This window comes from Geotrypetes seraphini, chromosome 1, assembly GCF_902459505.1.
Source record: "Geotrypetes seraphini chromosome 1, aGeoSer1.1, whole genome shotgun sequence".
In the NCBI taxonomy this organism is placed as follows: Eukaryota; Metazoa; Chordata; class Amphibia; order Gymnophiona; family Dermophiidae; genus Geotrypetes; species Geotrypetes seraphini.
The window spans coordinates 447,885,081-447,901,384 of NC_047084.1; the positions used below are offsets into that span (position 1 = coordinate 447,885,081).

Sequence of the window (16,304 nt, forward strand, 5' to 3'; positions counted from 1 at the left end):
CAAACAAGATTGAAGGTTTGTCACAGAACCTAGAAGTCACCAAATTGGACTTTACCGCACAATTAACATCAGTGAAGGAAGAGGTGAGAGGTATTCAAAATATTACAATGGCTGTTATAAAATATAAAAATACCTTATCTAGAAAATTTGAACTAGAGAACTGTAATAGAAGATTAAATTTTCAATTTTTGAACTTTCCAAAGTCTCCAGAAATTTTGTCGCTGAAAACTTTAAGAAAATATTTCTGTGATGTGTTAAAAATTTCCTCAGAAACTATTCCTCCTAAGAATAAAGTTTATTATGTTTCCTGTTTGAAAATATCAGGGGGGCCACCTGAAAGCTTTGGAAAAAACACTGCAACAAGGAGAGATGAATCTCAGTTTTATTAGAGACTTCACTGTCTGCATGTTTGTTTTTGAGCAAGATTATAATGCCACTTCCTGTCCATCATCATCTCTTCCTGCTCCCCTTGTGCAGAGTTTTTTAATTAATCGGATAGAGTCATTGCGGGCCCCCCCCCCCCCGCTCCCCTTCACTTGTAAGTCAGCGTTTCAAGAAGCCTGTGCAGCAGTCTTGACACGCTGCTTCGGGTCCTTCTACTGCGCTTATTTGCTCTGCCGCGTCTCTGATGACATCATCAGAGACGCGGCAGAGCAAATCAGGGCAGTAGAAGGGCCTGAAGCAGCGTGTGAAGACTGCTGCACAGGCTTCTTGAATCGCCGGGTAGGTATTCGGGTCAGCGGCAAGGGAAGGGGTGTGAGCGGCAAAGAACTCCTCTGGTCTGTTGCGGAGGGCGGCCCGGCTCGATTTATTGATTCGTTGGGGGGGGGGGGAATGCGCTGTGTTGGGGGGAAGGGTAGGCAGACGCGGGGACCGTCCAGTTCAAGAGAGGAGCCGGGGGTGAGGAAGGCCGCCGCAGCTATGGAAAATTTTTTTTTTATTTGAAAGCCGCCGCCAGGGCCGCGCATGCGCAATTGTTTTTTTCGCTACAGCTCACGGAACACGTTTTTTTTTAGTGCGCATGCGCGGCTTACCATTTTATTATATTAGATAATGAGACTTTATTTTTGTAATTCATAAGTTCTTTCTTGGAGGAGAGTGAGTTTACCCACACATTACCAAGCAAACGCAAGATCATAGAAAAGTATTTTAGGCATTAAAGTAAGAGGTGAACTACTAGTATTAAAGGCATTAAAGTAAGAGGTAGACTACCTGCCTACCCTTTTAAATGGTTAATAAAATTTATAGGTATTGAATATTTATATTTTCAGCCAGAGCAGTTGGCAGCCTTTGTGAATTTGAATTCCTCAATTATTACTCTAATTTAATTGGACAGAACAAAGTGTATGGGGGTAATCGTGTTAATGGCTTTTCTTTCTTATATATTTTCTTTTTCTGCTTTTTGGTGTCCTTATCGTTTTGGTCTCCCCCTCATAACTTGAGGTCTAAGGAGTTCTTAGAGATTTTTTCTTATTTAAGGATTATTTTCCTCTCTTTTTGATAATGTTATATCCATGGTACTGTGCCAAGTGTTTAACTTTTACTTGTATTTGAAATTAAAAGAAAAAGAAAAGGTAAAAAAGCAACAGAGAAAGCTAGAAAGATGCTTGGGTCTATATGAAAAGGAATTGCCAGTGGAAAAAAAGATGGTGATGATGCCCCTGTATAAGATTCTGGCAGGACCTCATTTAGAATATTGTGTAAAATTCTGGAAATCACACCTTCAAAAGGATATAAATAGGATGGCATCAGTCTAGAAAGTGGACATCAAAACAGTCAGTGGTTTCCGCCATACAGCATATGGGAATAGACTTAAAGATCTCAATGTGTATACTTTGCAAGAAAGGCAGGAGAGGGCAGATATGATAGAGATATTTAAGGTTTTCCTTTCTACAATTTCCTCAAAAATAAAAAAAAAATCAATGGAGGATACATTTAAAAGCATAAAGTTCTTCTTGAATACTGCAGAACAATACTCAGTTTTATTCCTTTTCCATGCATTTGTAACAGTTCGTCCTTGCTCAGATTTACACCAGCATCACCCCCCTCCCAAAAAAATCCTATTCACTGTCTTTTTTTTCTCACTTAGAAAAAGATAAGGGATTATGGGCCTCTTTTACAAAGCCACGCTAGCAGCTGCCCTGAGCTAACGGCCCCGAAGCCCATAGAGATTTAAAGGGCTTTGGGACTGTTGCTGCGCGGCTTTGTAAAAGAGGCAGTATGTATATACATGCAAGAACTGATTAGGTCCATTATTGCTCATCTCCATATGCTGTAGTCAACAACTATGTACACAGAAGTATAAGTTATGATTACCAGTCATCATATCATAGAGGAACCTTTAATTTTTAAAACCCAATTTGGAAAACATTTTTTTCTTTAGAAATAACAAATACCAGACTGAATAAAAATTATTTCATTTATGCTCTGCTATAACCCAAAGCATTATAATGCTAAGTTTTGCAAGGAGATGATTATTCACCAATCCTCTTCAAAATATTCTCACCTTCTGAATCTTTTCTGCTCTACTCTGGCCATGATCCTCCATTGCCTCTATTCTAATGCATCAAAGGAAAAAAGAAAATAAAAACCATTTAGGATCAAAATAGGTGATTTTAAAAACAAACTCAATTTTTAGCCAAGAGGCCCTGTACTAAACCACACTAAAAAGCAAAGTCGCTCACCTGTAACAGCAGTTCCCCGTAGACAACAGGGGAATGCAGCCATACTTGATGGTGAAGTCCTCCGACTGAGCCTGCATGCTGGTGCTCTTCCCTAGATTCAGCAGTTTTTTTTGTTTTTGCTTTTTTTTTTTTTACTACTGAGTATGTGCAGACACCTTGCCTCCCAAGCTCTATCCCCTGAAATTCAGTTAAATCACTAGCTCAGATAACTTGTTAGAGGGGATGGAGGGGCAGGCAAGCATGGCTACATTCCCCTGCTGTCTATTGAGAATCCCTATTACAGGTAAGCAACTTTACGTTCTCTGGAGAAAAGCAGGGGAAATGCAGGCACACTTGCTGGTGAGTCCCTAGTTTTAAGAAAAATTGAGAGAAGGAATAGTTATAGTGCAAACAAATTGCGGAGGACTGACTGTCCAAATTGAAGATCTTGCGCTGAACTCTGGTCCAAACAACAATGCTTAGTGAACGTATGAATGGAGAACCAGGTCGCTGCCTTGCAGATATCCTGAATTTGGACTAATTTTAAGTTTGCAATTGAGGAAGCTGTGGCTCACACTTGATGTGCTCCAATCTGTCCACGAGGAGATAGGCAAGCTCTAGCATAGCAAAATGAGATGCAATGAGCAATCCATGAGGATATAGTCCATTTGAATATTGCATTCCCTTGAGTGGCTGAATTGAAGGAAACAAAAAGTTGATTAATGGTGTGGATAGCTGCAGTCTTGTCCAGGTAGAAAAGTAATGCTCTCCTGCAATCTAATGCATGTAGACTCTTGCTCCGCTGACAAAGGATGCGGAGGAGGAAAAAATGATGGTAATGTTATGGACTGATTAATGTGAAAATCCGTAAAACTTTTGGAAGAAATTTTGGATGAGTTCGCAAGAGTACTTTATTGGGGAAAATTTGAAGGAATGGAGAATAGATGGCTAGCGCTTGCAATTCACTAACTTTTCTTGCTGAAGTAAGGGCCACTAAAAAGGTTGTCTATCCATGTTAAGAACTGTAGTGTAGCAGATTCCAAAGGTCCAAAAGGATCTTTCATAAGCTGGTCCAAAACAATGTTTAGGTCCCAAGCTAAAGGTGGAGTATGAAGTGGAGGTCAGAGATTGTTGAGACCTCGTAAAAACTGAGAAACCAAAGGATGTTGGGAAATTGGTTTTCCATCTAGAAAGTGATGGTACGCAGAGAGGGTTGAAAGATAAAAACATACAGAATTGGTCTTAAAGCCTGAATCTGATAAGTGTAGCAAGTAGGTTTAAATTTGATTAATCAGGCAGTGAAATGGATCTTGAGCTGATAAGATTTTCTCGTAGATGGTTTCCAATTCGATCAATCCTTCTTTTTATAAACTAGGGGTACTGCTATGGGAGCGAAAATGGCCCCCACCATAGCATGTCTGTATGTGGCTGCATTTGAAGAGCAATACTTATATCCGTCTGTCTATTTCAACAAATTGTTAATGTGGAAACGCTATATAGATGATGTGTTTGCAGTATGGTTGGGCACTGAAACAGCTTTCCATGTTTTTGACATGGATTAACCAAGGAGATGCTAACCTGAAGTTTACAGCCCATTTTGACACTCGATCGCTGCCGTTCTTGGACATCAATATAACTTTAAGTAGTGGCAAGTTTAACACCACCATCTTCAGAAAACCAACAGACCGCAACAACCTTTTGAGATATGAAAGTTATCATCCGAGACATCTAAGAAATAATATCCCTACAGGGCAATTTTTAAGGTTGCGTCATTTCTGTTCCTCAAGAGGTGAATTTGCAGTCAAAGTTGAAGAGATGAAGGAGCGCTTTAGAGAGAGGGGTTATCCTAATTCTACGATTAAGAAGGCATTCAAGCGGGCACTTTATTCCAATAGGGAAGTATTGTTATCTTCAAATAATAGAATTAATGAAGGTGCCCCATTGTGTGTCCTTCCATACTCACAACACGCCTTCAAAATAAAACGAATTATTCACTCACATTGGAGTATTTTACAATATCATGCGGTTTTTGAGGATCCTCCTAGGTTTGCATTTTCACGTTCACGTAATTTAAAACAACACTTTACTAAAGCTCAATACAGTTCTAATTCATCTTTAGGGTTACAGGGGACACACTCCCCATGCTCATCCTGCACAGTTTGTCAATACAGTGTCACCTTGAATGACATGAATGTCCCCGAGTTGGTTAAAAAACATAAATTGCGAGTAGCTACTAATTGCAGTACTAAAGGGGTAGTATACGTAATCCAGTGCCCGTACAGCTGTTATACGTTGGGCACACCATTAGAAGTATTTGGATTCGACAGTGAACACATTAGCAGGATAGTTAATGAAGTTTTGGAGGCTCCCCTCCCCCAGTATTGGCTTAAGGAAAAGCATTCTGTATCCGCTTTACATTATTCCATCTTGGAAGTTCCGTTTTTACCTCGGGGCAGTAACCTCAAAGCTAGACTATATGCGAAAACAAGCCTGGATTTTTAATTCGGGGACATTACATCCTAAGGTGTTGAATAGTGAAATTGAATGGAGGGCGTTTTTATAACCTCCTTCTGTAGGACTGAGTGTGTTCCTTTTAGAATTTTTGATGTTCGTACTCTCGTTTGCTGTAGTTATTTCCATGCAGGTTGTCGCCTCTTGCAAGGGTGTATGCAGTCGGCCCCTTTAAATTCTTTATATTCTTTTCTTCATATGAGTAGAAGGGATTTCCCTTGCTCAGCGTTGCTCCGCCCATCACGTATTCACGTGATTGAGTGTGTAGCGTCGCTATAGATTTTAAAGACAGCTTGTGGGCGTCTTTTCAGCCGTTACAACGCTAGGAAGCAGTGATATTTAATGGTGAGAATTTGTTAGGTTTGAAGCTGTATGGCGAGCCTTTCTTTAAGAACATAAGAATTGCCTCCGCCGGGTCAGACCAGAGGTCCATCTCGCCCGGCAGTCTGCTCCCGCGGCGGCCCATCAGGTCCATAACCTGTAAGTGATCCCTTATATCCTTCAATCCTTTTTATCTTTCCTTATCTATATCCTTCTAACTGTACCCTTCTTCATCCTATATCTTCCCTATCTATATCCTTTAATAACTTCTTTCAAGAATTTATCCAATTTCTCTTTGAAACCCTGTAAAGTACTCAGTCCTATCACACCCTCCGGAAGCGCATTCCAGGTATCCACCACCCTCTGAGTGAAGAAGTACTTCCTGGCATTGGTTCTAAACCTGTCCCCTTTTAGTTTCTCCGAGTGCCCCCTTGTTCTTGTAGTTCCCCGTAGGCTGAAGAATCTGTCCCTCTCCACATTCTCAATGCCCTTCATGATCTTATATGTCTCTATCATGTCTCCTCTGAGTCTCCGCTTTTCCAGGGAGAAGAGCCCCAGTTTCTCTAGCCTGTCTGCATATGAAAGGTTTTCCATACCCTTTATCATATATGTAGCTCTTCTCTGGATCCTCTCAAATATTGACATATCCTTCTTCTTCTTCTTCTTGAGGCCGCTGCGTTTTGTGCCGATGGCTTCATTGTGGTGTCCACCAGCACTCCCAAGTCCTTTTCAAGGTTACTTTCCCCCAGTACCAACCCCCCATTTTGTAGCAGAACCTCGGGTTCTTTTTCCCTACATGCATGACCTTGCATTTCTCCACATTGAAGCTCATCTGCCATTTATTTGCCCACTCCTCCAGCTTGTTCAGATCCCTTTGTAATTCTTCGCATTCCTTTACTGTTCTTACCCTGCTACAGAGTTTGGTGTCATCCGCAAATTTTATAACTTCACACTTCGTCCCTGTTTCTAGGTCATTAATAAATACATTGAACAGCAGCGGTCCGAGTACTGACCCCTGCGGAACACCGCTTGTGACCTCTCTCCAGTCTGAGTAGTGGCCCTTCACTCCCACCTTCTGCTTCCTGCCTGCCAACCAGTGCTTAACCCATCTGTGTACGTCGCCTTCCACCCCGTGGTTCCACAGCTTCCCAAGCAGCCGCTCGTGGGGTACCTTGTCAAAGGCATTTTGGAAGTCCAGATAAATGATGTCTATCTCCTCTGTCCATTTGTCTGTTTATCTCTTCAAAGAAGTATAGCAAGTTCGTTTGACACGATCTTCCTTTGCAGAAGCCGTGTTGGGTCGTTTTCAGTAGCCTATTTCTGTCTATGTGCTCACTTGATACTGTTTTTTTATCAGTGCTTCCACCATTTTGCCCGGGACCGAAGTCAGACTTACCGGTCTGTAGTTTCCTGGGTCCCCTCTCGATCCCTTTTTGAAGATAGGTATAACATTGCTACTCTCCAGTCCTCCGGGATCTCCCCTGTTTTCAAGGATAGATTGCAAATTAGTTGGAGTAATTCTGCTATTTCGTTTTTCAGTTCTTTTAATACCCTTGGGTGGATTCCATTCGGGCCCAGGGATTTGTCTGTTTTCAATCTATCTACCTGCTGTAGGACATCCTCGAGGCTTACTTCTATTGTCAATAGTTTTTCTTCTTGGTCTCCATTGAAGATTTTCTCAGGTTCCGATACATTGGTTGTGTCCTCTCTTGTGAAGACTGACGAGAATAACCTGTTTAACCTATCGGCCACCTCTTTTTCCTCCTTTACTACTCCCTCATCTACTTCCTCCCTTGCCGGTTGCTTCCCTTTAACATTTGTATTCTGTTATTCGCTGGCTTTCCAACCATTTCAATGTAAAATGTTAAAATTATATTGTAATCTATGTATATCATTCTTCTTGCCAATACGCACCATTGTAATCTCTGATTGCTATGTGACCTCTTCTCTATCTGTATGTTGTAATTCGCTGACTGTACAGCTATTCTTCTCTGTGAACCGCCTAGAATTCGCAAGATTAAGGCGGTATAGAAAAATAAAGTTATTATTATTATTATATCTGTAGAACGATTTGAAGTTTTTTGCTTCCCTGGCCAGTCTCTCTTCGTATTCTCTTTTTGCTCTCCTAACCACTCGGTGGCATTCTTTTTGGAGTTTCCTGTGCTCTTCCCGGTTATCCCCGGTTTTGTCCTTTTTCCACTTCTGGAATGATTTTTTCTTGTCTCCTATTGCTTGTTTCACTACATTTGTTATCCATATTGGGTCTTTTGTTTTATTCTTTTTGCACCCCTTTCTAAATCTAGGGATGTACAGATTTTGTGCTTCTAGCACCGTGTCCTTGAATAGGGACCAGGCTTGCTCCACGGTCTCTGGTTTTTTTTTAATCTGTTCCTAAGCTTCTTTTTCATCATTGCCCTCATTGCGTCATAGTTCCCTTTCTTGACATTGAGCGTTGTCGCTGTGGTTCTCTTCCCTTTGGCTGTTCCTACTTCTAATTTGTACTTGATCATGTTGAGGTCGCTGTTCCCTAGCGGTCCTACTACTTCTACATCCTTTGCAGACCCTCCCAGTCCGTTGAGGATTAGGTCAAGCGTGACATTCCCTCTCGTTGGCTCCTTAACGAGTTGTTCCAGGAAACAGTCCCGCACAGCCTCTAGGAATTCTGTTTCCCTAGCGCTGGTTGAGCTTCCAATACTCCAGTCTATCCCAGGGTAGTTAAAGTCCCCCATTACCATGACTTTTCCATTTCTGCATTCCCGCCTCAATTCTGCTTCCAGTTCCTTGTCATCTGCTTCTGCTTGTCCATGTGGACGATAATATAGACCTACTTTTAAGTCAGATCCATTTCTTCCTGGCAGCTTAACCCATAATGACTCCAATCCTTCCGTTTTTGTTGCCGTATCCATTCCAGTCAAGTGGATGGTGTCTTTTATGTATAGTGCTATTCCTCCACCCTTCTTGTGTGTCCTGTCTCTTCTGTAGAGTTTGTACCCTGGCAGTACTACGTCCATTTGTTTTCTTCATTCCACCAAGTTTCAGTGATTCCAATGATGTCTAGGTCCTCTTTTTGGGCCGTGACTTCTAGTTCACCCATTTTGTTCTTCAGGCTCCTCGCATTTGCATACAAGCAACTTAAGTCCTGGTTTTTCCTTATCCCTGCTTTTATTCTTTGAGGATTTCTCCTCTTGTCATCCGTCCCTGCTTTCTGTTCATTTCTTCCTCTTTCTTTGGTGCATCTTTTTCGTCCTCATCTTGCATCCTCGATTTCTCTTGTTTTTCTAGCTCCCACTGTTTGCCCTTCTTTTTGTCCTCCGGCTTCCCGTGTTTCTTTAACTCCTGTTGTTTGCCTTTTGTTATTTCCCAGCGTTTTTCCCTCTCAGTATCTTCTCTGGATACTCTTGTCTGAACCGTCAACGACAGGTCTACTGTTGGCTTTCCCCTTCTTCTTAGTTTAAAGCCTGCTCTATTCCTCTCTTGACATTGCCTGGTAGGAGTCTCGTTCCTGCCGTGCTCAGGTGTAGTCCGTCCCTCCTGAAGAGCTTGTTCTTTCCCCAAAAGGTAGTCCAGTTCCTCACAAAGTGGAAACCCTCTTCTTCGCACCATCTCCTCAGCCATGCGTTTATTGCTTCTAGTTAAGTCTGCCTCTTCATGTCTGCCCTCGGTATAGGCAGGATCTCTGAGAATGCTATCCTCTGTGTCCTCAGCTTCAGTTTCCTTCCCAGGGTCTTGAACTGTTCAGTTAGTGTAATCCTGTTGTAATTCCTCCTGTTGACGTCATTTGTTCCAACGTGGATTGTTATGCCTATGGCCAGGGGGTAACTGAAACTCAGCATACATGTCTCCTCAAGCCTGCTTATCTGCTATCCTGACCTCAGTGACCTGGATATTGCCAAAACAAAGAACAAAAGGACAGTAAAACCAGGTTGACCAGGTGTCCGAGTGAAGAAAGCTGGTTTTTGCAACAAGCCTGCTTATCTGCTATCCTGACCTCCTGACCTCAGTGACCTGGGTGTTGCCAAAACAAAGAACAAAAGGACAGGACCGGGTGTGCCTGAGTCGTAGTGAAGGACGCTGGTTACTGCAGGATCAGCTTGTATAACTATGAACTCAGCAGTTTTCACCCTATATAAGAACAGGACTTGTCACCCAACATTAGAATCCACTTCGTTGCAACCACGGGCTGTCTCCCCTGGTCCACCCACCTATCAATTGCAGGGATTCCCAATTGTGAAGGATGGTGCTGCCTGGGATCACGGTGAAGCTATTTTTATATTCATCTATATAATATCTATATCTATATCTATAAATATATATATATATATATATAATAAAGGGTTATTGTCTATGCTTTTATATTGTCTGTGTGCTTTTCTGAGTGTCACTGATCATCCCATCTGACAGAAATAAGTGGCGGAACATATTGGTACCAGAAGTGGGGTGATTATGTCGTTAGAAAAGCTACACAAGAAACAAGGGGTTGAGGAGCAGGCTCCCAATCCCTCCATTCCGGGTTGGGATGACAGTATAGGTAAATTAATGGCCACTGAGTGGTCAGTAGAAACAGGATTATGTGAATCCTGTACTTTTGGAAGTGGGGATCCACATGAATTATGTGCCTCCTTACAAAAGGTGAAAATCTCAAAAGGAAAAGAGCAAGAAGGAATTTCTAGACAAGGATGGATGATTTTGTCAGCATGGAGGAATTTGCATGAAGCTAAACATGAGTTACAATTGAAATTAGGAGAGCTGGAAAAGAAAATGTGTAATCAACAGCATGCCATTACAATGCTACAATGTCAGAATAAGTTGTTAATGGATAAGGTGGACACCTATCAAAATATAACAGAAAAGGCAGCTGTGCGATGTGCACGATATAAATACAAGAAACGGAGGCGGAAAGTGAGTTACAGAAAAGTTAGAATCTTAATTTATCATCTGCCGGATGATTGGGATCCAAACAAACGGGATGGAGATATTTGGGATTCAAATTCTAATAACAGTAAGGAGGATATATGTGTTGAAGGAGAGCAGGCAGAAAGTTTAGAAGCAAAGCCTGTGAGGAGACAAAGATTACAGGGAAATCTGCAGACAGGAGAAAATCTGACTAGTAATAATGTTATGGAGGATGTTATTCAACAGGAAGTCATAGATATGATGGCACGCTTTACACAGCGGCCTGGTGAACCACTAATACAATGGGTAATTCGGGTGCAGGAGCTGGGCGCAGCAGGGATTATGTTGGATGCCACAGATGCCCCTAAATTTGTTCAAATTAGTCAAGAAGCAGCAGTACAAGATGCTTTACGGGAGGATCCTGATCCTGCAAAATATGCCCAATGGTCTTTACTAGAGATAATTGGTAGGGGTGTCACGAGGCGATATCCACTTGAATCTGATTGGCCCTCAAATGATAAAATTTAGTATACATTAAAAGATGCTCAAATGAGAATTAAGGAGGAGGCTATGAAGGTAGCCTTAGTAATAGATCACGCTGACACATATAGCAATGTTACTTACCGTAACAGTTGTTATCCAGGGACAGCAGGCAGCTATTCTCACTAGTGGGTGATGTCATCAGACAGAGCCCCGGTACGGACGTCTCACAAGCACGTGTTGCTTGTAGAAACTTAAAAGTTTCTAGATGCCCGCACCGCGCATGCGCCTTCCCGCCCGGAGATCCGGGCGTGTCTCCTCAGTTCAGGTAGCTAGCCTGAGAAGCCAACCCAGGGGAGGTGGGTGGGACGTGAGAATAGCTGCCTGCTGTCCCTGGATAACAACTGTTACGGTAAGTAACATTGCTTTATCCCAGGACAAGCAGGCAGGTATTCTCACTAGTGGGTGACCTCCAAGCTAACCTCAGTGGGATGGAGGGGGAGTTGGCGGCTTAAGAGAATAAATTTTTCAATACTGTTTGGCCAAACTGTCCATCCCGTCTGGAGAGAGTATCCAGACAATAATGTGAGGTGAATGTGTGAACCGAGGACCAGGTGGCAGCCTTACAAATCTCCTCGATTGGTGTTGATCTGAGGAATGCTACTGAGGCTGCCATTGCTCTGACCTTATGGGCTGTGACCTTACAAGGAAGTGATAATCCAGCCTGGGCATAGCAGAAAGAGATACAAGCCGCCATCCAATTAGAGATGGTGCGCTTTGATACGGGTCTTCCCAACTTATTAGGATCGAGGGAGACAAAAAGTTGAGGAGTGGTTCTGTGTGGCTTGGTGCGATCCAGGTAGAAAGCCAAAGCACGTTTACAGTCTAGAGTGTGAAGGGCCGATTCTCCGTGGTGAGAATGGGGCTTAGGGAAGAATACTGGAAGTACAATGGATTGGTTGAGATGAAATTCGGAGACCACCTTAGGCAGGAATTTCAGGTGAGTGCGGAGGACCACCTTCTCATGATGGAATACTGTGAATGGTGGATCCGCCATCAATGCCTGGAGTTCGCTGACTCTGCGAGCGGACGTAAGGGCTACAAGAAAAAGCACTTTCCAGGTGAGATACTTAAGAGGGGCCCTGTTGAGTGGTTCAAACGGGGGCTTCATGAGACGGGAAAGGACTACATTGAGGTCCCAAACTACTGGGGGTGGTTTGAGAGGAGGGTTAACATGGAAGAGTCCTTTCATAAATCTGGCGACCACCGGATGGGCCGAGAGGGGTTTCCCTTGTAGGGGCTGGTGGAACGCCGCAATAGCGCTCAGGTGGACTCGTATGGATGTAGACTTGAGCCCAGATTGAGATAGGTGTAGGAGATAGTCCAGCACGGAGGATAAGGAAGCTCGCTGAGGTTCCTTTGATTTAGAAACACACCATGAGGAGAATCTAGTCCATTTCTGGGAGTAGCATTGTCGAGTGGCGGGCTTCCTGGAAGCCTCCAAGACCTCCCTCACTTCTTGTGAGAATTGGTGAGGGGTTACGTTGAGAGGAACCAAGCTGTCAGGTGGAGAGACTGCAGGTTGGGATGAAGCAGTGATCCTTGATGTTGAGTAAGTAGTGAAGGAAACACTGGAAGTGGTACTGGTTCCCTGCTGCTGAGTTGAAGTAGGAGGGAGAACCAAGGTTGTGTGGGCCACCGAGGAGCTATTAGAATCATGGTGGCCTGTTCGAGTTTCAGCTTGACCAGAGTCTTCTGGATCAGCGGGAATGGTGGGAACGCATATAGAAATCGTTTCCCCCAGTTCAGTAGAAAAGCATCTGCCTCGAGGCGATGAGGAGTGTAGATCCTGGAGCAAAACTGAGGCAGTTTGGAGTTGTGGGGAGCCGCAAAGAGGTCTATCTGAGGCGTCCCCCACTGTGTGAAGATTTGGTGAAGGGGGCTGGAATGGAGAGTCCATTCGTGCGGTTGTAGCAGACGACTTAGTTTGTCTGCTAAGACGTTGTTCTCCCCCTGAATGTAGACAGCTCTGAGGAAGGCGTTGTGGCGCACCGCCCAGTCCCAGACTCGTAGAGCTTCCTGGCAAAGGAGGGCCGAGCCCGTGCCTCCTTGCTTGTTGATATAATACATGGCGGCCTGATTGTCTGTGCGAATGAGGATCACCATGTCGTGAAGTAGGTGTTGGAAAGCTTGGAGCGCATTGAAGATGGCTCTGAGCTCCAGTAGATTGATTTGATGTAGTCTTTCCGCACTGGTCCAGAATCCTTGGGTGCGGAGACCATCCAGGTGGGCCCCCCATGCATAGTTCGACGAATCGGTTGTGAGAACTTTCTGATGGGGGGGAGAGTGCAACAGCAAACCTCTGGATAGATTCGAAGAGGTCATCCACCAAAGTAGAGACTGCCGAAGAGCAGGTGTGACTAAGATGTGTTTGGTTAGTGGATCGGACGTCTGATTCCACTGTGATGCCAGGGTCCACTGGGGGATCCTGAGATGGAGTCTGGCAAAGGGTGTCACATGTACTGTGGAGGCCATATGGCCCAGGAGCACCATCAGTTGTCTCGCCGGTAGGGTGTGGCGAGTAGACACCGACTGGCAGAGATGAAGAAGAGACTCCATGCGTTGCAGAGGCAGGAATGCTCGGAGTCGAGTGGTGTCCAGGACCGCTCCGATGAAGGGGAGGGACTGGGTGGGTTGTAGATGAGACTTGGAAAAGTTGATCTCGAAGCCCAAATTCTGGAGGAAGTAGGCTGTAGCCAAGACCGCCGAAGTGACCTCTGGGGCTGACGGGGCCTTGATGAGCCAGTCGTCGAGGTATGGGAACACCTGTAGACCCCTGTCCTGGAGTGCCGCGGCCACTACCACCAGGCACTTTGTGAAGACTCTGGGGGACGAAGAGAGGCCGAATGGTAGCACTCGATACTGTAGGTGCAGATTTCCCACCCGAAATCTGAGGAACTTTCGGGAGGCCGGGTGAATGGGGATGTGAGTGTAGGCCTCCTTGAGATCCAGGGAGCATAACCAGTCGTTCTGCTCGAGGAGGGGGTATAGAGAAGCCAAAGTCAACATGCGAAACTTCTCTTTGACCAGAAACTTGTTGAGGGCCCGAAGGTCTAAAATGGGTCGCAGGTCGCCCGTTTTCTTCGGAAGTACCGGGAGTAAAACCCTCGGTTCAATTGGTCTGACGGGACCGGCTCGACAGCCCGAAGCTGAAGTAAGGTTTGGACTTCCTGAAGAAGAAGGGCGGTCTGTGTCGAGCTTGAAGGATACTCTCTTGGAGGATGGTCCGGGGGGACCCGATGGAAGTGAAGAGAGTATCCTTCTCTTATGATGGTAAGGACCCATAGGTCCGTGGTTATGGCCTCCCATCGATGGTAAAAAAGATGGAGGCAGCCCCCTATGGGAGAGGCTGAGGGGTGCAGAACGGTGTCGGTTATGCTCCCAGGAGGGGAGTCAAAAGGGCTGGGGAGCCTTAGGTGCAGCCGGTGGCTGAGGTTTTTGCTGAGACTTCTGGGGAGGTTGTCTCTTCGCAGGTTGTCTCGCAGCAGGCGTTTGTCTGGGCATGTAACGCCGCAGGTAAATCAGGGGTGGCCTGGAAGGTCGAGACTGTTGAGGTTTGGGTTTGGGCCGCAGGATGGATTGAAAAGATTTTTCGTGATCTGACAGCTTCTTGGTAACAGTTTCGATAGACTCATCGAACAGGTCAGCTCCCGCACATGGTACGTTGGCGAGTCTGTCCTGGAGGTTGGGATCCATATCGATTGTACGGAGCCATGCCAGGCGACGCATGGCTACCGCGCTTGCGGCAGCACGTGCCGAGAGTTCGAATGCATCGAAGGAGGATTGCATCAGCTGGAGGCGTAATTGGGAGAGGGAGGCCACCACTTCCTCGAACTCGAATCGAGCTTGGGTGTCTATGAACGGAGTGAACTTGCGGAGCACCGGCAAGAAGAACTCCAGATAGGAAGAGAAAAAGAAATTGTAGTTCAGCACCCGTGACGCCATCATGGAGTTTTGATAGAATTTTCTACCAAATTTGTCCATCGTTCTCCCCTCTCGGCCCGGCGGTACAGAGGCGTAGACCTGAGAGGGATGAGAGCGTTTAAGAGAGGACTCGACCAGTAGGGATTGGTGGGAGAGTTGAGGGCCCTCAAACCCTTTATGGTGCACGATGCGGTATCGAGCATCGAGTTTGCTGGGAATCGCCGGTATGGAGTACGGTGTTTCGAAACACTGCATGAAGGTCTGATCCAGCAATTTATGCAGAGGGAGCCGAAGCGACTCCGTTGGAGGGTTAGGTAAATGCATGGTGTCCAGATACTCTTTGGAGTATCGGGAGCCCGTGTCAAGGGTTACATCCAGATCATCCGCCATTTGTCGGAGGAATGATGAGAAAGACAATTGATCCGCCAGCGTCGGTCTGTGAGACGGGCTGGAGGAGGAAGAGGCCTCCGGATCCATGGACATCGGGGAGTGGCAAGGAGAATCGGGTACGAGTGTCTCCTCGTACTCCGGTCCCTCCGGAGGGGACACCTCTGATGAGGAGTATCCCATACGTTGCAGTTTTTTCTGCGGTGACACCTCCGAATGGCGTGAGGAGTGCCAAGATGAGTGTCTTGATCGGTGCCCGTCTCGGTGGCGGGACGGGGATCGGGATCGTCTGTGCATCGCATGGTCTCCCGAGGCCCCCAAGTGGTGGATAGGGCTAGAAGCGGTGGATCGCAACTGGGGTTGCGATGCGGATTCTTGCGATGCTACCCAAGTCTGGTAAGGAGTGCGGAAGAACTCTTCCTGACTATGCCCAGGGCTTTGAGTATCGATCGGAGGTCTGGTCCCATGTTGGCGCGGAGGCGTAATGGGCTCTAATGGCGGCATATCGGTAAGCGAGGCTTGCCGCAAGGGCATCGCCGCCCTCCCCCGTTCGTCCTCGTCGGTTTTCGAGGTCGAACGGCGTGGAGGAGGAGGAGGGGGCGGACCGCCCCTTTGGATCGGTACCGGGCGGTCACCCTGTATGGCAGCGATGAGCCCGGGTCCGATGGTCTGCATGAGCTCAACGAATTGAGCTTCCAGCATGGACCGTAGCGAAGCCGATAAGGAGGGATCCGCACCGAAAGGGGGTCCTCCTGCACGGTCATCGCGCTCCTTCGAGGTCGAGTGCTTCTGCTTAGTAGCTTTCGGCACTTTGATGACCACTGGTGGTACTGTGGAAGGAAGAGGTACCTGAACCGAGGAGACCGGGGCAGGCACCGACGTCGAGCTCGTGGATGTTGTCGGGATGAACGATGCCGGTTTCACCACACTCGATGCAGGAGGGGTCGATACCGGTTTCGCCCGAACCGGGGAGGTATCAGATGAAGTGGAGGCTGAAGGATCCTTAGCTGCGTCCATCTTGAACATCGATTCCCACAATAGGCAACGCCGTTTGAATGAGCGTGC

At 45.9% G+C, this 16,304-nt stretch overlaps 1 protein-coding gene across 1 annotated transcript in view; it reads right to left on the reverse strand.

Annotated features, from left to right (window-relative positions):
• HAUS6 (HAUS augmin like complex subunit 6) overlaps positions 1-16,304 on the reverse strand; it is a 206,432-nt gene that overhangs the window by 100,212 nt on the left and 89,916 nt on the right. Inside the window, exon 7 of the mRNA XM_033920660.1 lies at positions 2,507-2,558. Coding sequence (XP_033776551.1) covers positions 2,507-2,558 — 52 coding nt within the window. The remainder of the gene's footprint in view (positions 1-2,506; positions 2,559-16,304) is intronic.